At 36.2% G+C, this 26281-nt stretch overlaps 1 protein-coding gene across 2 annotated transcripts in view; it reads left to right on the top strand.

Moving 5' to 3' along the window:
- GLCCI1 (glucocorticoid induced 1) overlaps positions 1 to 26281 on the top strand; it is a 121969-nt gene that overhangs the window by 82862 nt on the left and 12826 nt on the right. The window contains exons 4-6 of one of the 2 annotated variants that reach the window (XM_082632653.1): positions 8634 to 8747; positions 13244 to 13396; positions 21432 to 21642. In XM_082632653.1, coding sequence (XP_082488779.1) covers positions 8634 to 8747; positions 13244 to 13396; positions 21432 to 21642 — 478 coding nt within the window. Of the gene's footprint in view, positions 1 to 8630; positions 8748 to 13243; positions 13397 to 21431; positions 21643 to 26281 lie in introns of both variants that reach the window. The other variant, XM_082632652.1, reaches the window with a different exon arrangement.

The raw sequence follows: 26281 nt of genomic DNA, 5'->3' as shown, positions 1-26281 counted from the left end.
CCCAGTCTCCCCATTTATCTCTCCCTCCACCCTTCCCCCCTGCCACTGCTTTCTCCCCTGGTAACCATAAGTTTGTTTTCTACGTCCGACTCTATTTCTGTTTTTATGGTACTTGATTTGTATACATTTAACAGAGGTAAAAGAGAAGACAGGTAAATTTTAACTATATATTTTAGCATACATCGTCAGCCTGTAGTGGCACTGCATTTGTTCATGGAATAGCATCAAATGCAGAAGTCTGTATGCTCAATATTGTGTAAAAGCATCTAGAATTTCAAAAGAAAGAGTAGATACAATCTACTTTTTAAACAGCTTAATTACCTATTAGGAAAATCAAGATAAGACTTTAAGGGATAATCACAAAAGGACTTTATATTAACTCCCACTATCCTTATTCAGTGAGAGAAGTTCATCTCTTGTGTATGGTGCAAAACCAGAAGCTCTTACACACCTGTGATTCCTCCAAGTGAACATGCTTTCCAATCTCTCGTAACAGTTAAAGCTTCCTACTTATTTCATGGTTGCAGCTACTCCTCTTCTAGCTAGGGCCTACTGCAGATGAATGACTTCATGGGTGAAGGGATCCCGGAGGCTCCTTTTGTCTTTCTTGCTTACCTCTTTCCTAACTCCATAGCTACGATTTCTGACCCCTCTGGAGTTGGAGCTTGGGGGAGAGAGGGGAGAGGTAAGGGGAATAGAAATGTTCCTACTTGACTGGTACTGTTATCAGATGCCTGTCAATTAGCTGGGCTTGACAGATTTTTAAAACTGACCTTTTGTAGAGTAATTTCATGGGTTCTTTGGACATCCCTTGTTGCTGCACATCTCTTACCTACACTTCTATCTTACTCTCTCCTTAGCCTCTAGAATTCTAGAAATAACATTCAGTTTCTCAGGTGCTGAGCTCTGTTTACCCTTCCAGGTGGTCCTCTTAAGTAGGACCTAAGACAACCCTCCACTATGACTCTCACTTTCAAATTTCCCATATGGTTACTGGGAAGCTTGCACATTAAAAAAATCTGGTTAATATCTGGGAGTTTAGGCTGATTCTAAAGCAAAAGTAAATCTCCATCATCCTAGCTCAACATTTTCAGTATCTGGGGTGGAGTCAGATTCCAGTCCATCCGGTCTTCTTATCTGTGAGGAACAATCAGTCCTTCCAAGTTCCATTAAAACTCCTTTCTCTTCATTTGAGGCAAAAGAGGAAGTATACCCTCCGCATCTTGGATTTGATTTTTTCCTACTTATAACCTAATAAGTTAGCTTTTTACTATTCCATGGATGCTGTCAGAAGTCATGAGGCTCGTGGTTTAGAGACAATGGACTTTATTATTCACTGCACAGCAGGTATCAAGACTATCGAGTTTGCATTAGTTCCCCTGAACCCCAAGTCCAGTGGGGGTGATGGGGAGGGCCTAAATGGATGCCTACACATATAGTAGATCACGTTATAGAAGAGAAATAGAACTTGGAGAATCCACTGTTTTTATAGTAAGCAGTAAGTAAACCTACTCTTTATCCCAGAGGGTGACGTTCCCAGAGAGAATATAAATGATATTACTGTATTGTTGTTTTGACTTTATACTATTTCTGATTTTGATAAAGATAAGTTGCAAAAGGTGAGTTTTATTCTTAAGTCCTTCAGTGGATAAAAGGAAGAATCATGGATTGCTTCTTTATCTCACCAATAAGCCCTCTTCTCATTACTGGGATAGTTTTTCTCTAAGTGAAATGATTAGGGAAGTTCCTTGCTTCTGATCAAATAGTGATTAATAAATATTGTTGTGGTCTTCCTTTTTTAAGTAAGAAAAATAAAAGTTTCCTTATAGTTTTAGTAAGAGTATACATTCTGCCCTAATGAAAAAAAATTGTTTTATCATACTATACTAGGGGAAAATTGCAATAATATTTTCTCTGGACCTAAAAAACAACAGTCTGAAGAATTTTATTTAGTTATGTGGTAAAGTCTTTTAAAAATACAAATATTTATCCAATAAATTCTGAGTCCATATTAAATTGAATTGTAAAGATGTTTTATAATATTTTCATTGTTTAAAACTGGATCCAATATGAACAATATTTAAGGTTATTAAACTGCTTATCAAAAAAGAAATATATCATTAAGTTAGTATGTAGTCAGTTAATTGCTTCATCAAATTTTTGTTCACCTTTATTGCAGTTTCACATCTTGCAATATCTCCAGCATTAAGAAAGGAAGTTACTTGGCGAAGTGGTTGAGATTATGAGCCAATACATAGTGACTGGTAGTTATTTGCGAACATTAACACAGTATTACTTTCAGCAGCCCTGTAGGTAATAGGAAGGGGTTACGAACTAAAGGCTAAAGGACTGGGTCTGCCATTTATTAGCTGTGTTACCCTGGGAAAGGTACTTTATTTTTCAAAGTGTTTCCTCATCTGTAAAACAGTTACAATATATCTGTGGAATCTAGTGAGTTTATGACCAAGTGTTCTTTAAATGTTAGTCTGATATTGTTGTCAACATTCCTCTGTTGACAAATATGCCTTATTGGTAAATACATGTCTATATTAAAAACTATTTTATGTGTATAACAATTGTCCCAAAGCTAGCTATATTTGTGGGGATGGATCTGTGTAAATCTCTCTGTTACTGGGGTGGGGGCTTCTGTGAGTCTGCATGTGGGCAAGCATGTCTGTCCGTGGGCATGTGTAAAGGTGATGTGCATGCAGGTGACAACTCCCTGTGCATGTGTATGTGCTTATATATCTGTGTTCTTTATATATGCACGTTTGTGCATATGTATGCCTATGTTTGTGCATTTGGATATCAGAGGGCTGAATAAACAGCATTTATTTCATTAGGGTTTCATTAGAAAAACAGGAAAACAGCATGAATTATTCATATTTATATTAAACAAAAAGAAGTTTTAAATTTTTATTTTTAGTATTAGAGTAGGTAATGTTGCATTTTAAATTCCTTTGAACACTGTGAAAGGATATAATATGTAAAATTTGTTTTTAGACTGCAGAACCTTTCTTTTGAGACACTGATCTTTACAAGCACTAAAGTTTGTCACATATTCTCTTTTTTTCATATAAAAGAGAATAACAGCCTGAGATTCATAACCTCTGAAACTAGATTTTCAGAAAAATTTGTTGGGTTAGTATCTTTAGTAATTGTTTGGGGGACTTTTTTCTTAACAGTTCAACTGTTGTCATTTGTATGTTGTTCCCATTTGTATGTCTGTCTTCACTTTTTGTAAGATTTCTTTATCTCCTTACGAGTTATTAACTTGATCCTTTAGGCAATACAGAATAGTGATTAAGAGAGCAGACTCTGGAATTCCACTTCCTAAGTTCATATACTTGTTTTACCACTTAACTGTGTGGCTTTCAACAAGCTAACCTTCCTACCTCTCAGTTTCCTCACCTATAAAGTGGGGATAATAGTAGTACCTATCTCATATGTTTTTACTGAGAAATGAATGAGAGAATTCATATAAATGCAAGTGACAAAGTGCCATTCCTGGCGTTAATCGAGCTCTCTTCTCACTTTTTTTTTTTCCTCTTTCAAAAGCCCCAGGATCCTGCTTCCCTTCCTACTGCAGCCACTTAGTCTGTTTAAGATGTCTCAGTTCCTTGGCCTACTATAGAATTCATTCTGAGAAATGTTACCCTCCCTCCCTTTCACTACCTGAGGCAAAAGTACTCAACCAGTCTTTTGAGGCTCGGAGTTTAGTGTTTTTCTGTTTTTATTATTATTATTTATTCATTCATTCATTCATTCATTCATTCATTTATGGCTGTGTTTGGTCTTTGTTGCTGCGCTCAGGCTTTCTCTAGTTGCGACGAGCAGCGGCTACTCTTCGTTGCGGTGCACGGGCTTCTCACTGCGGTGGCTTCTCCTGTTGCGGAGCATGGGCTCTAGGCGCACGGGCTTCAGTAGTTGTGGTTCGTGGGCTCTAGAGCACAGGCTCAGTACTTGTGGTGCACGGGCTTAGTTGCTCCACGGCATGTGGGATCTTCCTGGACCAGGGCTCGAACCCATGTCCCCCGCATTGGCAGGCAGATTCTTAACCACTGCCCTACCAGGGAAGCCCTTTTTTCCTGTTTTTAAATGTTAACAATAGTGGGGGAAACTAACAGGACAAAAATAGCAAATAAACAAGGGTGATGTTATCACATTTCCAAAAATTTACAGTGAAATGTGTTCCTAGTTCTCAGCTTTTCAGTGGGGCCAGTCTCTGATTTTACTTCATCTAATTCCACAAATATTTTAGTCATTTCTTTGTATTTATGCTAATTCTTCTCTCTACAATATTATTTCTTCTTTGTGACCCAGGCTTACTTAGTCCCTAACTTTTTCAAACTTTGGAGCCCACGTGCCTAGGACCCCTTTCATGTTTAAAGAATGCTCCTATCTCCTTCCCTCTTAATTTTTTTTCTTTAAGCTTCATTGAGATATAATTGACATATAGCAGTATATAAGTTTAAGGTATATACAACATAATGATTTGATATATGTATATATTATAAAGTTATTACTACGAGAAGGTTAGTTAACACATCCATCACCTCAACATTTTTATAATTTTTGTGTATGAGGAGTGAGAACTTTTAAGATCTGTTTTCATAGCAACTGTCAAATATACTATGCTTTACATTACATCCCCAGAATTTACTTATCTTATAACCAGACGCTTGTACCCTTTTAACCACCCTCACCCATTTTCTGCCCCCCACCAGACCCTGTTCTCTGGTTCTGTGAGTTGGTTTTGGTTTTTTCAGATTCTATATATGAGTGAGATCATACAGTATTTGGCTTTCTTTGTCTGACTTATTTCACTTAGTATAATACCCTCAAGGTCCATTCTTAATTTTTTCCTTAAGGCCACAGCATTGCTAATGAATATTTAGAAACACAAGTAAGATTCATCTATAGTTTAAGAAATCCAGTCAGTATAACTTAGGGTTCCCTTTGTAAAGGAAGGTTGTATGGGCATTTCACTGTAGTAACTAGAGTGGGTAGGCCCACTGAAGTGAGGACCAAGAGCTTTGTGTGATGCATTGGAACATAGGATTGATTAGAGGTTGTCTTAGGCAGAGGTTTGGAACTACGGCTGAGATGGGAGGGGTGTGTGAGTGTAGGGTGGAAATTACAACCCCCTCTGCCCCTTCCTCCCAGAGATACCTTTGTGTCTACTGTCTACTGGTACTGAACTTAGGGAGAAGAGACGGCTTTGGATGACCATGGGCTCTTGAGCATCAAAGGGAAAAGAGAAGGGAAATTCTAAGTAAAAGCTGTGGGAGGTGAGAATATTTGCAGTTGTTATATAGGTCAGCCCCTCTTCTGAATGTGGTATAAATAACACAGGAACCTCCTATATTCTGAAGCAAAGGAGGATTTATTACATCTTTTTTTGTGTGTGTGTGGCACACGGGCCTCTCACTGTTGTGGCCTCTCCCGTTGCGGAGCACAGGCTCCGGACACGCAGGCTCAGCGGCCATGGCTCACGGGCCCAGCTGCTCCGTGGCATGTGGGATCTTCCCGGACCGGGGCACGAACCCGTGTCCCCTGCATCGGCAGGCGAACTCTCAACCACTGCGCCACCAGGGAAGCCCTATATCTTGTTTTCATTTTACATGGTTCTTGAGTAAGAGTTGTAATGTTTTTAGTATATATATTTAGTAAGATGGGCTTCCTTTTTACTCTGATCTCTTCTAAGTTGTAAACAAAAGCAGAACTATGTTATAATCCAAACATAAACAGTAATGTGTGGAAACTATAAGGTTGCATAGTTTAAGTTGATATTCCAAGCAAAGTAAGGTGTGTACCATTATGTATGCTTTTTGTTTTCAGGGGTTTGGTAAAGCTATTTAGAACAAAAACTTTTCCGGCTTAATATGATATCTCAAAGGCCTTTAAAAAGAGTGATTAGGATTGATTAATTTTCAGATTATTTTTGTCTGTTTATTTTTTTATTTTTTATTTTTTTCTTTTTGCGGTATGCGGGCCTCTCACTGCCGCGGCCTCTCCCGCCGCGGAGCACAGGCTCCGGACGCGCAGGCCCAGCGGCCATGGCTCACGGGCCCAGCCGCTCCGCGGCATATGGGATCCTCCCAGACCGGGGCACGAACCCGCATCCCCTGCATCGGCAGGCGGACTCCCAACCACTGCGCCACCAGGGAGGCCCTGTCTGTTTATTTTTAAAGATTATTTTTAAAAATTAAAAAGTACAAATTGCTTTGATTAATCTGTAAGCATTATGGGCTCTTCTCTGTAAGCTCTTGCCAGTTTTGAAAACCACTGAAACATCATTAATATTCAGAAAACACTTAATTTTATACCCCTACCCTAATTAAATAACTTGTACAATTTGAAATTCTATTTATTTTTATCATAGAGTATAACCTCTTGATTTATAATGATTACCTACTAATTTTGATTCCTTTTCTCATGAAAATTAATGTTCTCTAGAAGAAAACAATGTCATTTCAACAGAGAGCAAGGAACACAAATATTAACATAGATAATCTTATTTATATATCTTTGCAAGGAAATTGTATGGGATGTCCATAAGCTACAAAGAGTTTCAAAAAACTAGAGGATCTTATTTAAAAGAAAGGGTATAGATTATTCTTTTAGGTGCTTTATTTTCTTCCATGCTGCTTCTCTTCTGTTTGTAAGTTTTCCCAGCAACCTATATACATTTCCCCTTGACCATTAACATGCTTTAATAGCAACTATTTTGCTTTTCATTGCCATGGTTATTCCAAATAAGCATTTTGTTAACATCTCTTTGAGGAAATCAATATATTTTACACAGTTTACTTTGTATTTGCACTTTGCTTAGTAGGTAACATAAAACTGAGCTCACTGTATATGTTCAAGGAGTACCTATTAATTGATTAATGTCATCTTTTCTACAAGGAAAGTAATACCAATATTAAGTAACTTCCCCCAAATTGCTACTGATTCCCTTTGAAAATGCTCAGGTATATTTTACTTCAGGTCTAGCACAGTTTAAGAAGATTACACAGCACCTAAAATATGTTAATAGTTTAATGAATTCCAAGCCATATTGTAGAAATGACTTTTCTCTTAAGCCTTAAGTCTGGGAGTTTTACTGTTCCATTTAGGAGAATACACTCCTAAGTTATATTTGTTTTGAAAAGTTGTGTCACTGTAGCCAAGTATCTGTCAATGGAGAAGTGGATAAAGAAGATGTGGTGCATACATTCAGCAATGAGGAAGAAGGAAATCCTGCCATTTGTAAACAACATTGATGAACCTTGAGGGCATTATGCTAAGTGAAATAAGTCAGACAAAGAAAGACAAATACTGTATGGTATCACTTGTTTGTGGGATCTAAGAAAAGCTAAACTCATAGAAACTGAGAGTAGAGTGGTGGTTGCTAGACTGGAGGGTAAAGGGGAGTGGTCAAAGGGTACATACTTCCAATTATATGATGAGTAATTTCTGGGGATCTGATGTACAGAATTTTGATTATAGTTAATAATACTGTATTATATATACTTGAAAGTTGCTAAGAGAGTAAATCTCAAATGTTCTCACCCCCAAAAAGAAATGGTAATTATGTAATGAGATGGAGGTATTAACTTACGCTACAGTGGCGTCATTTTGCAATATATAATAGCATCAAATCAACATGTTGTATAGGGACTTACCCGGTGGTGCAGTGGTTAAGAATCCGCCTGCCAGTGCAGGGGACACAGGTTCAATCCCTGGTCTGCGAAGATCCCACATGCAGCAGAGCAACTAAGCCTGTGCGCCACAACTACTGAGCCTGCGCTCTAAAGCCCATGAGCCACAACTACTGAGCCCACATGCCACAACTACTGAAGCCTGTGCACCCTAGAGCCCATGTGCGGCAACAAGGGAAGCCACCGCAATGAAAGCCTGCGTGCACTGCAATGAAGAGTAGCCCCCGCTCGCTGCAGCTAGAGAAAGCCCGCCTGCAGCAATGAAGACCCAGTGCAGCCAAAAATAAATAAATAAGTTTATTTTTTAAAAAAATTGTACACCTTAAACTTACATAATGTTATATGTCATTTATGTTTCAATAAAGCTGGAAAATAAAGATTTTGTGACTAAGAGTAATATATTAGTAAGATATTAAATACTAACAAGTAACTAATGCTAAATGCCATACGATTTACACCATGGGATTTACAATTTTAAAGTGTTTAGTAATTGGTCTACCAGATCCATTTTGTTTATATAAGATGGGAACTTAAAAACTTAATGAGGTCCCTATATTAAGAGATTGGGTTTGACTTTAATAGGTATGTGAAATACTAGTTTTTCATCTTAGAAAAAGTGTTTAAAGGGGAAGATGTTTCTGGTGTTACAAAGGTAAAATATGAAATAATCTGGGGAAATTTAGTCTATGTATTTACCAACAATATTTAAATCGTATAAGTGAAGCATTTGTAGCATATATTTCTTATTTTCAACAGTTTTAATTATTAAAACTTGGAGAATAAATCATTGTAGTGAAATATTGTCTCTTCTTGAAATCTTTGATAAAAATTTTATTCTTTAACATCTAAAATTAAAGAAGTAAATACTTAAAGCTTGGTATTCACTTCTGTTTTCTTCTTGCTTCTCCTCCCTTCTCCCCAAAGCAGATTGCCAAACTGAGGCAGCAACTACAACGTAGTAAGCAGAGCAGTCGGCACAGTAAGGAGAAGGATCGTCAGTCACCTCTCCATGGCAACCATATAGCAATCAATCACACTCAGGTAGGCTAACTTCTTGTCCAGATTGGAATAATTCCTTTTAAAGGGTTCATTATAAAGGAGAAACCATCATTTTAGGATTAAAACAAATTAATGTAAATCTCTAGCTCTGTTACAATGTTTGTTTTAAGAAGTTTTTGTTTTTGTTTTAGCCATATGTGTAATCTTTTAATAACAGACATAACAGAGTGTAGTGGTAACAAGGATGACTGTTACTGGCCTGGGCTGAAATCCTAGCTCATTCACTTACTAAGCAACTCTGGGCATTATCTTATTTAATCTTCCTCATAGTACCTTAAACCCATCTCTCTCTGTGTCTCTTGATGTATTTTACCCCTATCTGACTTAGGAAGAAATTGACAATTCATTTTTTTGTCCTCCCACCCCCACCCCAAACATGTACTCACATACCCCATGGAACAAACTTCGGGAAATGCTATTCTAGACCAAATTTACTTACAAATGTTAATGTAAATTTTAGTAAATCAAATATAGTCATATAGCAGGAGAAACCCAAGTAGTGTATCAAAAAAATCTCATTAGGGATTGTTTCACAAATGTAAGGATAATTCAACATTAGGAAATGTATTAGGTTAGTTCATTGCATCAGAAAGTCAAAGTAGATGCTGAATAACATAATAACACTTGATAAAAACTCAGTATCCATATGTGATAAAAACTTATCCTAAAATAGGACACTTCCTAATGGGACTAACTGCAAATGTAGTTAGATCCTAACAATAAAATACTGGAAGTATTTCTGTTAAAATAAAAATGAAGTCATAGATGTCTGTAATTATTGATGTTATTTGCTAGTAGTTTAGAGGTTCTAGACAGAGCAGTAAGAAATGTTATCACTATGTGCCTACGATATTGTTGTATATTTAGAAAATCAAAGTGAATTTACTAGACTATTAAAAAACTAATGATAGGATGGCTAAAATGGAAGATATTGACAATAACAAGTGTTGATAAGGATGTGAAGCAACCAGAACAGCCACACATTGCTGGTGGCAACACAAAATGGTACAGCTACTTTGGAAAGAAGTTTGCCATTTTCTTAAGAAGTTAAACATACACTGATCATATAGCCCAGGAGTTCCACTCTTTGGTATCTGTCCACAAGAAATAAAAACATATGTCCAGACAGTGACTTCTATATCATTGTTCACGGCAGCAGTATCTATAAGAGTCAAAAAATGGAAACCAACAAATATCCATGAACTGGTGAATGGATAAACAACCCTTCATACATCCATATAGTGTAATACTATTCAGCAGTAAAAAGGAAGGAACTACTGGTACTTACAACAACATGGTTGAATCTCAAAAACATCATGGCAAGTGAAAGAAGTCAGAAGCAAAAGGCTACATACTATATGATTCATTACATTAAATCCTCAAAAAAGCAAAATGATGCAAAGTATTAGGGGTGGGAATTGACTGTAGAAAAGCCCTAGAGAAATTTTTTGGATGATAGAAGTTTCTAAAATGTGATTATACTGATAATTGGATGACTATATATTTACAAAGCTCAATGAGCTACATACTTAAAATGGGAGGATTTTATTGTATGTCAGTTATACCTCATCAAAGCTGTAAAACAAACATGTAGTTGGCAAGCAAGCCTCAGACATTTCAAGAGAAAATTCACATATGCCTTACTTTTTCTTCTTAATCTGGTAGAATTATTATTCTTATTCTGTTTCTTTCAAGCACCTTTTCTGTAAGAGCCCAATGCATTTATAATATATCTATTGACATATTGATTTAACAGAAAAAATTTATACACTTGTTCCCAATTTACATTGAATTTTTTGGCATTGTAGTTATGTTTTAAAATAATTATCTTTTGCTATACCTACTGAAATAGTTGTAGATGAAATATGAAGTCTAGAATGTGCTTTAATATACTCCAAGAACAAAAACAAGTGGATGTTTAGATAATATAAAGTTAGAAAATGTTGATAAGTTTTGGAACTGGATGACGTGCACCTGAGTGTTCATTATACTATTCTGTTTAATTATGTTTATGATTATAATTTTTCACAATAAAAAGGAGAAAAACTGAGAACTTAATGATCAGATAAAATGTAAACATATAAAAATCAGTTGTTTCCTCCTATACTAGTAAACTACTGTTTCCCTCTGCTTCGAACATTCCTGACACCAAATGTGTGAGGTTTTTTTCCCATACCAACCAATTCTCTGACTCGCCAGACACCAACCAAGTGTCCTACAATTCAGTTATAACACTAACTACGTGGAGTTAGCACAGACCTCACAGGTGAAGGACCCCGCCCACAAAACTGCCCCTCTTCAGATGCCACTTGAAAGGTCCAGATTGTCATTGTACTTTTGACCTACTGGCTATAAAGAAGGGATTCCCACAGCCCCTTCTTCAGGTTCAGTAACTTGCTGTAACGGCTTAAAGAACTCAGGGAAACACATTTCCTTGTTTATTACAAAGGATATAATAAAGGATACATACAGATGAACAGCAGGATGAAGAGGTGCACAGGGCAAGGTCTGTAAGTAACTCACGTGCAAGAGCTTCTGCTCGCATGGAGTTGGGGTGTGCCACCCTTCTGGTACATGGATGTGTGTTCACTAACCTGGAAGCTCTCTGAACCTGTAGCGTAGGGATGTTTGGGGAGGCTTCATCACATAGGCATGATTAATTATTAACTCAGTCTCCAGCCCCTCTGCTCACCAGAGGATGAGGGGGATGGGGGTTGGACTGGAAGTTCCAAGCTTCTAATCATGGCTTCTTTCTAGTGACCAGCCCCCCCATTTGGAACCTATTCAGAAACCCACCAAGAGTCGCCTCATTAGAACAAAAAACTCTTGGTCCTATCTCCCAGGAAATTCCAAGGGATTTAGGAGCTATGTGTCAGGACTGGTGTCAAAAACCAAATATTGGAACAAAAGATGCTCCTAGTGCCTCTGTCCCTCAGGAAATTACAAGATTTTAGGAACTCTGTGTCAGGAACCAGGGGTAGAAACTAAGTACATATTTCTTATTATGTTACAACTAGCAATAACTTGTTAGTATATATATAATGAAAAATATAAAATGCCTAGGCTTAAAAGAAATATGCAAACTATAAGACTTTATTGAGGATATGAAATATAAAATAAAGACAAATGGGAAGTCATTCATGCATGGGAAGACTCAATAATTTTCAAATAGTAATTTGACCAAAATTAACATACAAATTGAGTTCCAATGGAAATGTAAAAGGAATTGTTTTATTACTTTAAAAGTTATTTTCAAAGGTAATATGGAAAAGTGATGCCAGTTAAAAAGAAAATTTGAAAAGGCTTTCCCTATAGGATACCAAAATGCAAAATGTAACTGCTATAAAGTTAGAGCAGTTAAAGTGGAGCTCTGTATAGGGATTATCAAGTAACAACTCAAGGAAATCAAATACAGAATCCATAAAGAAATGTTGGGGCAGTTTGATTACTATGTGGGAAAAAATACTACTTCATAACATACACAAGAATAAATCATGGTAGGTTAAATATTTAAATATGAAAAACCATAAAAGTACTGAAAGATATTTCATACTAAAGTAAACAGTAAATGTATGACAAAGAGTTACAACTTTAATATGAAAAAAGCTCATGCATTAATAATGAGACAAAGGACATTCGTGGGCAGCAGTTTACAGATGGCAGGAGCACAGCACTGAGTGTGGGAAATATATTATTCATTTAATCAATGACTAGCTGTCTACCTCATTATGAATCATATATATCAACTTTAATCATTCAGAATAAGGTAGAGATCATATACTGTTCTTTTTTACCTTGTTCATCTTTATTTTTCTTATTTCCTTTCTGTTCTTTAAGTTCCTTGAGCATCAAAAGGCTTGTCTTACACTTTGTGGTACCTCCTGCAGGACAGCTGTGAGAGGTGGTTAATTTTTGACAACTCCTCCAAAGGACTTTTGAAAGCAACCTTATAGTTGTTAAGTGAGTGTTACTGAACTTAACATGATATTGTTGCCACACTACTTAGTAATCCAAAAGCCTTTCTTAAATGGTTGATAAAATGGAAATGAAAAATACTATAAGGTAATTGTCACAGTGCAGGGAACAAATGTTTTAAACACATACACAAGCACAGAGCAGAGCTGAAGTGTCACGTGATACACTCAACTTACATGATTTCAACTATGCTTTTCCAGTAAAAAGAAAAAAAATTAAACAGTGTAGAGGACACTCGATTTCTGCCATTCTGCTGGAAAAGTGTGTACAGTTTACAATCATACCTTTATACTTACATAAAGGATTACTTTGACTCTGTAATTTTTACCTTACTTCCTTACTTTGGAACCTAAACTGCTGTATGTGTATCTGAATTTATATTGTATTTGAAATTTCAAAATAACTCTGCTCATTGAGTTTCTCTTTTAAGATTTACCATGCTCTTTAGTTCTTGATTTCTTTGGCCACAAATAATTTGATAACACCTATCTTCTGTTTTGTAGGCTACTGGATCAAGATCAGTCCCTATGCCACTGTCAAATGTATCAGTGCCAAAATCATCTGTTTCACGTGTGCCCTGCAATGTAGAAGGAATAAGTCCCGAATTAGAAAAGGTATTCATTAAAGAAAATAACGGGAAAGAGGAAGTGTCCAAGGTAAGGTTACATGGGATGTTTGAATCACTTTTTTCTTTAATATTGTGGACTGTCTCAAAAGTCTTTTTTTGGGGGGGGGGTTACAGCTTTATTAGATATAATTCACATACCATACAGTTTACCCATTTAAAGTGTACAAGTCAGTGGTTTTTACCATATTCACAGAGTTGTGCCACCAATGTTGCAGTCAACTTTACAGCTTTTTCATCACCCCAAAAAGAAACTCCATACCCTTTAGCAGTCATCTCTTATTTTCCTCCAATGAGGCAAGAACTAATCTACTTTCTCCGTCTATGAATTGGCCTGTTCTAGACATTTCATATAAATGCAGTCATGCAATATATGGCCTTTGTAACAGGTGTTTTTCACTGAGCATAATGGTTTTAAGGTTCACCTACAGTGTAATATGTATCAGTACTTCACTCCTTTTTATTGCCAAATAATATTCAATCATACAGATTTTATTATCCAGTCATTAACTGATAAACATTTCCATTGTTTCTACTTTTTGGCTATTATGAGTAATGCTGCTGTGAAGTTTATATACAAGTTTTTGTGTGAACATGATGTTTTCATTTCTGTTGAGTATATACCCACGAGTGGAATTGCTTGTATGGTAACTCTTTGTTTAACCTTTTGAGAAACTGCCAGACTACTTTCCAAAGTGGATGCACTGCACCATTTTACATCCCCACTGGCTGTGTATGAAGGTTCCAATTTCTCCATCTTGAGCAACACTTGTAATTATGTGTCTTTTTTATTGTAGCCATTCTAGTGAATGTAAAGTGGTATCTCATCATGGTGTTGACCATTTGTATATCTTCTTTGGAAAACTGCCTATTTAGATCCTTTGCCCATTTCAAAATTAGGTTGTCTTTTTACTATTGATTGGTAAAATGTCTCTATAAAGTTCTTACCTTCTAGATAAAAATCCCTTATTAGATATATGATTTGAAAATATCTCCCATTCTGTGGGTTGTCTTTTCACTTTTCATTTTCTTTTCGGTCATATCTAAAAGATTGCCTAATCTAAGGTCATAATGATTTATTCTTGTGTTTTCTTCTAAGAGTTTTATGGTTTTAGCTTTCTCTTATATTTAGGTCTCTGATCCATTTGAATTAATCAAAAATACTTTATAAATTACCTCTGTCCCAGAAAAGAAATCTGGACACTCCTGCATATGAACCTATATTTGACCACATTTTAAAGATATACTCAACAAAAGAAAACATCAAGTAGCATTTGGCTTAATTATCTATCTGATGGTTTTTTAGAACTAAAATATGATTTAACTTATGTCAAATGTGTATCTAATTCCTTCAAATAATGTGTAGATTTTAAAACTGATTTACAGTTCATCTCAAAATTCACACAGTTCAATTTTATATTTATAAAACTGAAAAAGAAACTTTTTCCAATTCTGAATATTGCTTAGCAGATATAAGCATTAATCACAGTTTACTGTATATGCTTCCAAATATGTGTATGTATGCTAATATATATTGAATCACTGTATGAAAGTACCATAATTTAAAAGTCCCCTACTGATGGGCATTTAGATTGTTTTCAGTTTTTGTCATCATAAGCAGTGCTTTAGAAAACATAGTGTACTCTTGGCAGACAATTCCCTGGCTGTGAAACTGCTGGGTCAAAGCATTTGCACGTTTTAAATTTTGATGAATATTGCTAAAATTACCATCCCAAAAGGTTGTGCCATTTCACTCTCCCTAGAGTTAAATTTTTATGTTATATTTATTAGGCCAAAAAGGAACCCTTTGGAAACTGTGCTGTCTCTTAGCTTAGCTGTGTATACCATTAAAATGTTTCCTTTATACATTAAGTAACATTTAAGAACAGTAATGTAAGGAAGTAAAATTGGTCCAATTTTTTGAGGATGATATAATCAGACACATATTTGCTAATTCTTTAAGAACTGCTAAGCAAAACTGTACTAGAAGATGAAACTTAGTAACATAGTTCTGCTTGAATACACTTTCTTCTCACGCGCACACAGAACATTCTCCAGGATAGATCACTTCTTGGGTCACAAGCCTCAGAAAATTTAAGAAAATTGAAATCATATCAAGCATCTTTTATGACTACAACACTATGAGACTGGAAATTAGTTACAGGAAAAAAACTGTAAAAAACACAAATACATGGAGGCTAAACAGTACGCTACTAAATAACCAAGAGATCACTGAAGAAATCAAAGAAGAAATTAAAAAATACATAGAAACAAATGACAATGAAAACACAGTGATCCAAAATCTATGGGACGCAGCAAAAGCACTTCTAAGAGGCAAGTTTATAGCAATTCAATCTCACCTCAAGAACCAAGAAAAATCTCAAAAAAACAATCTAACCTTACACCTAAAGCAACTAGAGAAACAAGAACAAAATAAACCCAGAGTCAGTAGAAGAAATCATAAAGATCAGAGAAGAAATAAATGAAATAGAAAAGAAGAAAATAATAGCAAAGATCAATGAAACTAAAAGTTAGTTCTTTGAGAAGATAACCAAAATTGATAAACCTTTAGCCAAGACTCACCAAGAAAAAAAGGGAGAGGACACAGATCAATAAAATTAGAAATGAAAAAGGAGAAATCACAACTGACACTGCAGAAATACAAAGGATTATAAGAGACTACTACAAACAATTATATGCCAATAAAATGGACAACCTGGAAGAAATGGACAATTCTTGGAAAGGTACAATTTTCCAAGACTGAACCAGGAAGAATTAGAAAATATAAACAAGTAATGAAATTGAAACTGTAATTAAAAATCTTCCAACAAACCAAAGTCCAGGACCAGATGGCTTCTTAGGCAAATTCTATAAAGCATGTAGAGAAGAGCTAACGCTGATCCTTCTCAAACTCTTCCAAAAAATTGCAGAGGGAGGACACTCCCAAATTCATTCTACAAAGCCACCATCACCCTGATACCAAAACCAGACAAAGATGTCACAAAGAAAGAAAACTACAGGCCAATATCACTGATGAACATAGATGCAAAAATCTTCAAAAAATTACTAGCAAACAGAACCCAACAGCACATTAAAAGGATCATACACCATGATCAAGTGATCAAGTGGGATTTATCCCAGGAATGCAAGGATTCTTCAGTATATGCAAATCAATCATTGTGATAAACCATATTAACAAATCGAAGGAGAAAAACCATATGATCATCTCAACAGACTCAGAAAAGACTTTTGACAAAATTCAACACCATTTATGATAAAAAACTCTCCAGAAAATGGGCATAGAGGGAACCTACCTCAACATAATAAAGGCCATATATGATAAACCCACAGCAAATATCATACTCAATGGTAAAAAATTGAAAGCATTTCCACTAAGATCAGGAACAAGACAAGGACGTCTACTCTTGCCACTCTCATTCAACATAGTTTTGAAGTCCTAGCCACGACAATCAGAGAAGAAAAATAAAAGGAATACAAATTGGAAAAGAAGAAGTAAAACTGTCACTGTTTGCAGATGATATGATACTATACATAGAAAATCTAATGATGCCATCAGAAAACTACTAGAACTAATCAATGAATTTGGTAAAGTTGCAGGATACAAAATTAATGCACAGAAATCTCTTGCATTCCTATACACTAACAAGGAAAACTCAGAAAGAGAAATTAAGGAAACAATCCCATTTACCATTGCAACAAAAAGAACAAAATACCTAGGAATAAACCTACCTAAGGAGGCAGAAAACTTTTACTCAGAAAACTATAAAACACTGATGAAAGAAATTAAAAATGACATAAACAGATGGAGAAATGTACCATGTTCTTGGATTGGAAGAATCAGTATTGTGAAATGACTATATTACCCAAAGTAATCTACAGATTCAGTGCAATCCCTATCAAACTACCAATGGCATTCTTCACAGAATTAGAACAAAAATTTTTACAATTTATGTGGAAACACAAAAGACCCCAAATAGCCAAAGCATCTTGAGAAAGAAAAACGGAGCTGGAGGAATCCCTGACTTCAAGCCCTACTACAAAGCTACAGTAATCAAGACAGTATGGTCCTGGCACAAAAACAGAAATGTAGATCGATGGTGCAGGATAGAAAGCCCAGAGATAAACCCACACACATATGGTCACCTAATTTATGACAAAGGAGGCAAGAACATACAATGGAGAAAAGACAGCCTCTTCAATAAGTGGTGATGAAAAAACTGGACAGCTACATGTAAAAGAATGAAATTAGAACATTCCCTAACACCATACACAAAAATAAACTCCAAAAGGATTAAAGACCTAAACTAAATGTAGGACCAGACACTATAAAACTCTTAGAGGAAAACACAGGAAAAACACATCTTTTTTGACCCCCCACCTAGGGTAATGAAAATAAAACCAAAAATAAACAAATGGGACCTAATGAAACTTAAAAGCTTTTGCACAGCAAAGGAAACCATAAATAAGAGAAAGAAACAGCTCTCAGAATGGGAGAAAATATTTGTGAATGAAGCAACGGTCAAAGGATTAATCTGTAAAATATACAAACAGCTCATGGAGTTCAATATTAAAAAAACAACCCAATTAAAAAATGGGCAGGGCTTCCCTGGTGGCGCAGTGGTTGAGAGTCCGCCTGCCGATGCAGGGGACACGGGTTCGTGCCCCGGTCTGGGAAGATCCCACATGCCGCGGAGCGGCTGGGCCCGTGAGCCATGGCCGCTGAGCCTGCGCGTCCGGAGCCTGTGCTCCGCAACGGAGAGGCCACAGCAGTGAGAAGCCCGCATACCGCAAAAAAAACAAACAAACAAAAAAAAAATGGGCAGAAGACCTAAGTAGTCATTTCACCAAAGAAGACATACAGATGGCTAAGAAGCACGTGAAAAGATGCTCAACATCACTAATTATTAGAGAAATGCAAATCAAAACTGCAGTGAGGTATCATCTCACACTGGTCAGAATGGCCATCAAAAAAACCTATGAACAGTAAATGCTGGAGAGGGTGTGGAGAAAAGGGAACCCTCCTACACTGTTGGTGGGAATGTATATTGATACAGCCACTAGGGAGAACAGTATGGAGGTTCCTTAAAAAACTAAAAATAGAACTACCATATGACCCAGCACTCCCACTACTGGGAATATACCCTGAGAAAACCATAATTCAGAAGGACACATATACCCTAATGTTCATTGCAGCACTATTTACAATAGCCAGGACATGGAAACAACCTAAATGTCCAATGATAGATGAATGGATAAAGATGTGGTACATATATACAATGGAATATTACTCAGCCATAAAAAGGAACAAAACTGGGTCATTTGCAGAGATGTGGATGGACCTAGAGTCTGTCATACAGAATGAAGTAAGCCGGAAACAGAAAAACAAATATAGTATATTAAGACATATCTGTGCAATCTAGAAAAATGTTACAGATGAACCTATTTGTAGGGTAGGAATAGAGACGCAGATATAGAGAATGGACATGTGAACACAGGGGGAAGGGGAAGGTGGGACAAATTGGGAGATTAGGTTTGACATAAATACACTACCATGTATAAAACAGATAGCTAGTGGGAACCTGCTGTATAGCACAGGGAGCTCAGCTCGGTGCTCTGTGATGACCTAGACGGATGGGATGGGGTGGGGGGGCGGGAGGGAGGTTCAAGAGGTAGGAGATATAGGTATACATATAGCTGATTCACTTCATTGTACAGCAGAAACACAACAACTGTAAAGCAGTTTTACTCCAATTAAAAAAAATAATAACATAGTTCTGCTTTTAAGTAAGTCATATTCTAATTTCACAGTAGCCACTTCAGAATTACTCTGGGATAACCTACACAGTTCTAACTAAAATACTAATTTTAAGAATTTTTAGATTTATGATTAAGTGTGCCTCAAAGTTTTAATAAATCAAAATGTCACCATCAGTGAACCTGTCAGTAGCTTCCTAAGCCTTTATATTTCCCATCATTATTTTGTGTAAATGTGTAAACTTCTGAAATCTTTTTTGTTATTCTAATTCTTCTGAACCCCCTCCCCAAGAAAACAGAAGTTGGTTAAGGAAATATATTATCCAGTTAAAGATTCAGAAATAGGAATACAAAGTGATTGTATCAGATAGGACATGAATAAAAGATAACTCAAATTCTTAAACTTTTTTTAGTTATAAATTGATACATTATTCTTTTACTAATTACCAATATTGACATTTTATTAAAGCAGCATTTTCCTTGACTTAAATATCTAAGTTTTAAGAAAGACCTCTGTCATGAAACCCTCATATATATTCCAAAATGATCTTCCTTTATGGGTGGTTCTGAAAACCTCACACACCTATCACATAATTTTGTCCAAAAAAACCCCCAAAAACCTGCACCAATGATTTATTCTTAGAATTGTTCATTCTAAAATTTAGTGCAGTGTTGTAAAAATCTAAATTTAGTTAAGTAAAAGAAAAATTTTAAATAATAAATAATTTTCTTAGCGTTTGACCAAGTAACTTAATATTCCTTTGGGAATCTTTCTTTCCTAAATTGGAAATTTTTACTCTTTTCGTTTGTTGACAAAATTAACTAATATTCCATAATTGAATATTCTCTTTACAATAGCATGGTCATTGTCAGGTTGTGAAAATGGTATAGTTTTGGGTTAGCAACTCTGCATAGATAGATGAAGCTTTTATTTTAGGTTTTGACCTTCACTTAATTTGTTGTAGAAAAACATTGATATATTTTGAGTCTTGCCTAATTTTTATCTTACTTCATTTTCCCTCTGGCAGTGTTTCTAAAATCTGAAATGACAAAGCTCAGAGTAATAGCAGTAAACAGTGAAAATAAGTTGTAAATAAACTAAGAACATATTGGTTCTTTTTTCCTAGCATTTCAATCTTGTCTATGTAATGACAAAAATACTGTAAACATATACAATTGTATTTGTTGACCTCACTTTGTTAGCATGCTGATGAGCAAGATATATCTTTACAGCAGAAGCAGAGTAGAAAGAGTCCACTGCAACTGAAGCTCTGATGCCATTTAATTGACCATGTCACCAGGAGCTCTAAACTTTAAGTTCTTGGGGTTTCCCTGGCGGTGCAGTGGTTAAGAATCCGCCTGCCAATGCAGGGGACACGGGTTTGAGCCCTGGTCTGGGAAGATCCCACATGCTGCAGATCAACTAAGCCCGTGCGCCACAACTACTGAGTCTGCACTCTAGAGCCTGTGCTCCGCAACAAGAGAAGCCACTGCAACGAAGAGTAGTCCTCGCTCGCCGCAACTAGAGAAAGCCCGCGCTCAGCAAAGATGACCCAACGCTGCCAAAAATAAATAAAATAAATAAATTTATTAAAAAAATAAAATAAACTGTAGGTTCTTTATTGGTAAAAACATTGTGCTAATGAGGTCTAGGGTCTTCTCGGGTCAAAAATATATGATTCATATATGATTCTATGATTATAATTTCATTTCTATTTTTTATTTTTGCCACTCAGAACAATGCATTAGAACTAAGCAAAATTCATTAGTAGTCCTACTCAGTTGGATACCAAATTAGAAGAAATGTTCTGAGTTATCTTAATATCCTCCCTTGAGTACTAATAGAATAAACCTTTTATTATAAATTTTGGGTAAACTGCAAAATCTGTTCCTGGCTTGTAAAAAAATAAGAAGAAGAAGAAAGAATGAACAAATGGAAATCCATACCTGTGAATATGAGATTTCTCTTTTTTTATTATCAAGTCAAAGTGACTTCTTGTGCAGTTTGACTAATTCTTAAAGCAAATGTTTATTGAATGTCTGCTGTGTGCCAGACACAGTGCTAGGGATACAGTGTTAAAAGAAACCCCTGTCCTTGAAGAGTATTACTGGGAGTGCTGACCTAAAAGTGACTGGCAGAAATTAAGACACAATATTGGTATCTGTATTCTCTGAAGAATCAACTGTGGTGGCGATAATACTGCAAAATGAAATCAAAAGAAACACCAGTGCTTTCTATGTGGATGGAGCATATGAACTGTCACTGACGGTGATGGTTGTTGCTTTTCCAGCCTTTGGATATCCCGGATGGTCGGAGAGCCCCCCTCCCTGCTCACTACCGGAGCAGCAGCACTCGCAGCATCGACACGCAGACCCCCTCTGTGCAGGAGCGCAGCAGTAGTTGCAGCAGTCACTCCCCCTGTGTCTCCCCCTTCTGTCCCCCGGAATCCCAGGATGGTAGCCCTTGCTCAACAGAAGATTTACTCTATGATCGTGATAAAGGTGAGAATGAAATCATCCATTTAGAGGGTTTGTTATAAGGCCTTGGTCATTCTACTTTCTTTGTCTTAGACCATTACATCACCTTTTTTCTTTCATTAAATGGTGGGATTGTAAAGGATTGGTTGATCTAGGTTGGTTTGTTCATTGGTTTCATGTACCCCCTTCTTTGTGACTTTCGCAAACATCTTCCATAAATGTGTCAGAGGAGCACAGCGCATGGTTATAACAGCTAATGAAAGCTATAAAATGAATGTGTACAGCTTCACATCATATAACACAGTTTTTTCCTTGGTATTGTCCAGAGTTAAGGATGGTTATGGTAAAGTTTATGTTCCTCGTGCCTGAGGTTAGATTTCGTATTCAGATTAATTTGGGAGGAAATCATTTCTAAAAAAATCTGTTGGAAGAATGAGTATATTTTTAACCAAGTGGGATAAAGTTTAAAAAGTACCTGCAGCACATCAGGGAATATATATTATGGTATGTAGATGAATTATTAACTAACACCAATAAGAGTGCAGAACCCGTGGGGTTTCTTATTGCCTGTCAAGCCCTGTCTGCCCATTTCCTCCTGTCTTCGTGCCAGGCACTTGGCTACCACTGTTCACTCTCTTTCAGTTTCTTGGCCCCTCAGACTCAGACACCGAAGGTACCGCAGACTGCCCAGCTTCCACCTTCCTAGCTACTTACAAAGAAACACTGAACTTCCTTTGTAACACATTTATTGCTTTTCACCACAAGAAGATCATAGGCAACACAAATTTTAAAACATGAAAAAATTAAAGTTTATAGAATCTTACAGGATTTTTTTAGGGCCCTGTCCTGACTTGACCCCCAACCCCCTCAATTTGTTTTATTTTGAAGTATTAATACATTTAAAGTACCCAAATATTAAGTGCTAAGCCCCCTGAATTTTTACACACATATGCACTCATGAAACCACTACCTGGATCAAGATACAGAACATTTTTCGCATCCCAGAAGGATCCCTAGCCCCCTTCACAGACAGTATCCTTCTCCTCTCCACCTAGAAGTAACCACTGTTGACTTCCATCATCATAGTCTAATTTTTCCCTGTTACTGGATTTCATAGAAGTGGATTGATGCAGTGTGTATTCTTTTGGTCTGGCTTCTTTAAGTCATCATTACACCTAACTCTCTGCTGAGATGTTAGATGGAAGCTACTTTGGACTTTGTCCTCTGCTTTTATTTCTGTGGGTGGATCTTAACAGTTCTCCCCTTTTCACCTTTTCCTTATTGGAAGCCTTGTGAACTCTCTTCCTCCATTAAGGATGTACTGAAAGCAGTACCTTAGTTAGGCATCTCTCTGCTTCAAGTGGAATGTCGATTTTGTAGAATGCAGACTAGGAAACTTTCATTTCACTGAGGCATCCTACGATAGCAGTCACTGCCTCGCATCTTTAGTATGGATGTTACATAGTAAAACAAACAAGGAAACACCTTGCTTCTAGTAGAAGTATTTGTTTTGAAGGTAAATGGAAATGTTAAATAATCATAATTTATTGTAGGCTGCAGAGGTGGTATATGGTGAAACAGATCTTGTAAAACCCGTATTTTTTTTATTATACCACTACAAAAGATAAGTGCAGACCACTTTTGCTACTTATTAGCACTTACAGTTGGGTTAAAGTTAAAAGTAAAAATAACAGTGATAATAAGGCTAGGCAGTTAATTCAGAAGTTTTATTTTCTTCTAAGTTTAATACTGTGGATAGTTGAGAGATGCTGAACCAAAAGGGAGATGTATTAGGACGTTGATAGATGAATTCCATTTTGGTTAGCTGGTTGTGAGATGGTCTTCTTGGCCTCTATGGGACTATATTCTATGAGGCAATCTCACAACCAGTTAGAACCACACTCTCTTTATCTACTCATCTGTCCATGGACACTTAGGTTGCTCCCATGTTTTGGCTATTGTGAATAACACTGCAATGAACATGGGAGTGCGGGTATCTCTTTGAGATCGTACAATATTCTGAACTCTGGCTGTTTCTTAGAGAAGTTAGACTTTTTCCTAAGACTGCTTTTGGTTGTATATTTTTCTCTTTGCCCTTTTATTCTTTTATACCAGATATCTGCCTGCATGACACAAGTGTCTTATCTTTCTTCTGTTCCTCTTGTTTATTTAATGTAAAATGAGAATGTTGGTCCACATCATCTCTAAGGCCAACAGTTTTTCCCCTAATAGTTAAAACAAATTTTTTTCTTAGTAAAACAAGGTGATAATACTTGTTTTCATACCTCATACCATTATTGGGGTTAAATGAGATATTGGAACAAAGTGCTTAGCACAACTCTTGGTATGTAGTAAACACTCAATAAATGGTGTTGGGTATGACTAATAGTGATTTTTTTTAATTTCTTTAGAAACTAAGAAGACTACAGAATCATTTAAGACACTTTTCTGTTTTCTACAAAACTACCTCAGTTTGGGAATTAAGACCTCATGACATAAGTTTCTTAATATATCTACACTATTATACAAATATGTTCAGAAAACTAAAGGTACAAAGGAGAGGGAGTTGTCAGTTTTGCAATTTCTGAAACTTACATATTTAAATCATTCAAACTATAGAATAATCTCTGACTCATTACTTCAGAGTGGACAGTCCAAATTTTTTTAAGATACTAATTCTAGCTTACAATTTGTATTTTTCCACAGTGAAGCTTAAATTGGTCTTTTGTTTCTTTACATTTATTTCCAGTAAAGAGAAAAAAAAGGAAGCTATAGATTTCTAATAGGTGTGCATCATTAACTCTGAAAGCAGAATTGATACTGTAATTTTGTAGTCAACTAGAATTGATTTGGAGTACCTACCTATTCTGTAGTTGCTGTTGTAGACTAGCTAGTTTAGACATCCTTAGGTGCCTGGACTGGCATGCACAGGTGGGGAGAGGGATAGGCATTGTGAGTATATAGCTCTAATGAGAGATGTGCTAGTTAGCTAATTATTTTTCTAGTACTCATCTGTTATATCCTTATCCTTTTCCTGACTTTATTATTTCTGCTTATTCTTAACATCTGTTTTTCTCCATGACACATATATAATTTGAGACCTATAAAATAATTTTAGTTGATTAGCATAGTGGTTCTTTGGCTGTTTCAATTGCAATGCCAGGACAAAAACACTCTCATTATTGAGAAAAGTCCAGCCTTTAAGAGACTATTTTCAGGTTTTAGTTTTTTGGGTTTGGTGGGTTTTTGACAGATTTTTCCAGTGACCTAAAGACTGAAGGCAGCCTGGTAACATGTGTAAAGTTGCTAGGCTTACTAACCTAGTAACAGCCACAGTTCCTACATTATGATCTGTGTGGAGAATTCAGGGATCCAGAATAAGAGCTCTTATTATCTTGACATCTTCAGAATATATCCTAAGAGTTAGCCTAAATTCTTCTACGTTATCATGCCCAAAATGCAAGGGAGAAAAACAGTCATTTATATAATGTAAATGGCAGTGTCAAATATTAGTTCTTTTAGCAGCTCTGCCAGCTTTCTTTAATAAGGTAGCAAGCCACAAAATCTAGACTTCAGTCTGCCACTTATAGTTGCTCTTTGGCACAATTCACTTAGGCAGCTTGTTATAAAATTCTGCAGTTTTGCAAGATATTGTGGAAACGTTGATTATTCTAATCATGACGTCAACTGAGCCATTCTACTCAGGTCAACTACCAAGAGTTGTATTCCAAGAGTCCATAAATTGATTACTCGGAACTTAAACTATGTTTTCCCACAGGAACAGTGTATATCATGTAGGTGGAGTTTCCAGGGCACAACGCATATAAGCCTATTTAACTCATACTATGATTTAACTTGTAAATATTAATGTTTCTAAACTTTGGGTATTAGGACTGAGCAGCCCATAGTTGCAGAAAAGAAAAAAAAGTATTATCTTTTCAGGGTCTAGGGCTGACCCCAGGCAGACTTTTAAAAGAGACTCTTTTTGATATCTTATTCCTTTCTGTATACATTTTAAACCCTATTTGCATTCATCTTTAGGGCTCTATTTCTTAACATTGTTTGACCTTTGCCCTTACCATACTTTAACTCTCCACCTTCTAGATATCCTAATCAGCCAAGATTTTGTGGTACTTTTCTTTTTGTGGTTTATATTGTGAAAATAGATATGTTGGATATACTTCTTTTAGCTACCACACCTTGCAAATTGCTGCTTTTGAACCTGAATCTGTTTCTCAATCAAAAGATTCTCCCCACATAATTCTAGGATGCTTATTATCCTAGAAGAACCTCTTGCTGGTAAAATTACAAAGAGTGTAGAAATCTTATTCCAACAAAGGAATTATTCCATAGGTTAAAAAGTGAACTTTTCTAGAATTACATCCCTAAGGTCATCTTCCCTGTTTTGCTTTTTCAAGAGTACATCTAAAATTACATATACTCCCATTATCTGATGTGTATAAGAAGCATCCAGTAAATGCCTTTTCCCCCTCTTTTGGAAAATGTCTACAATTTTACTAACAGCAGTTGCTGTGCTAGCTCTCTATGGATGAGTTACTATTCTTAATTCAAAATTATTAGTAAGTATACAACTCAGTTCTAGCAGTTACAACTCAGAGTCTAAAACAAAAGCAAACCAAAATTTATTAATATATCCACATAT

The sequence above is a fragment of the Mesoplodon mirus genome, assembly GCF_964341445.2.
Source record: "Mesoplodon mirus genome assembly, chromosome: 9".
Taxonomy (NCBI): Eukaryota; Metazoa; Chordata; class Mammalia; order Artiodactyla; family Ziphiidae; genus Mesoplodon; species Mesoplodon mirus.
The sequence above is the reverse complement of the archived record's forward strand: the minus strand, read 5'-3'. Positions and strand labels throughout refer to the sequence as shown.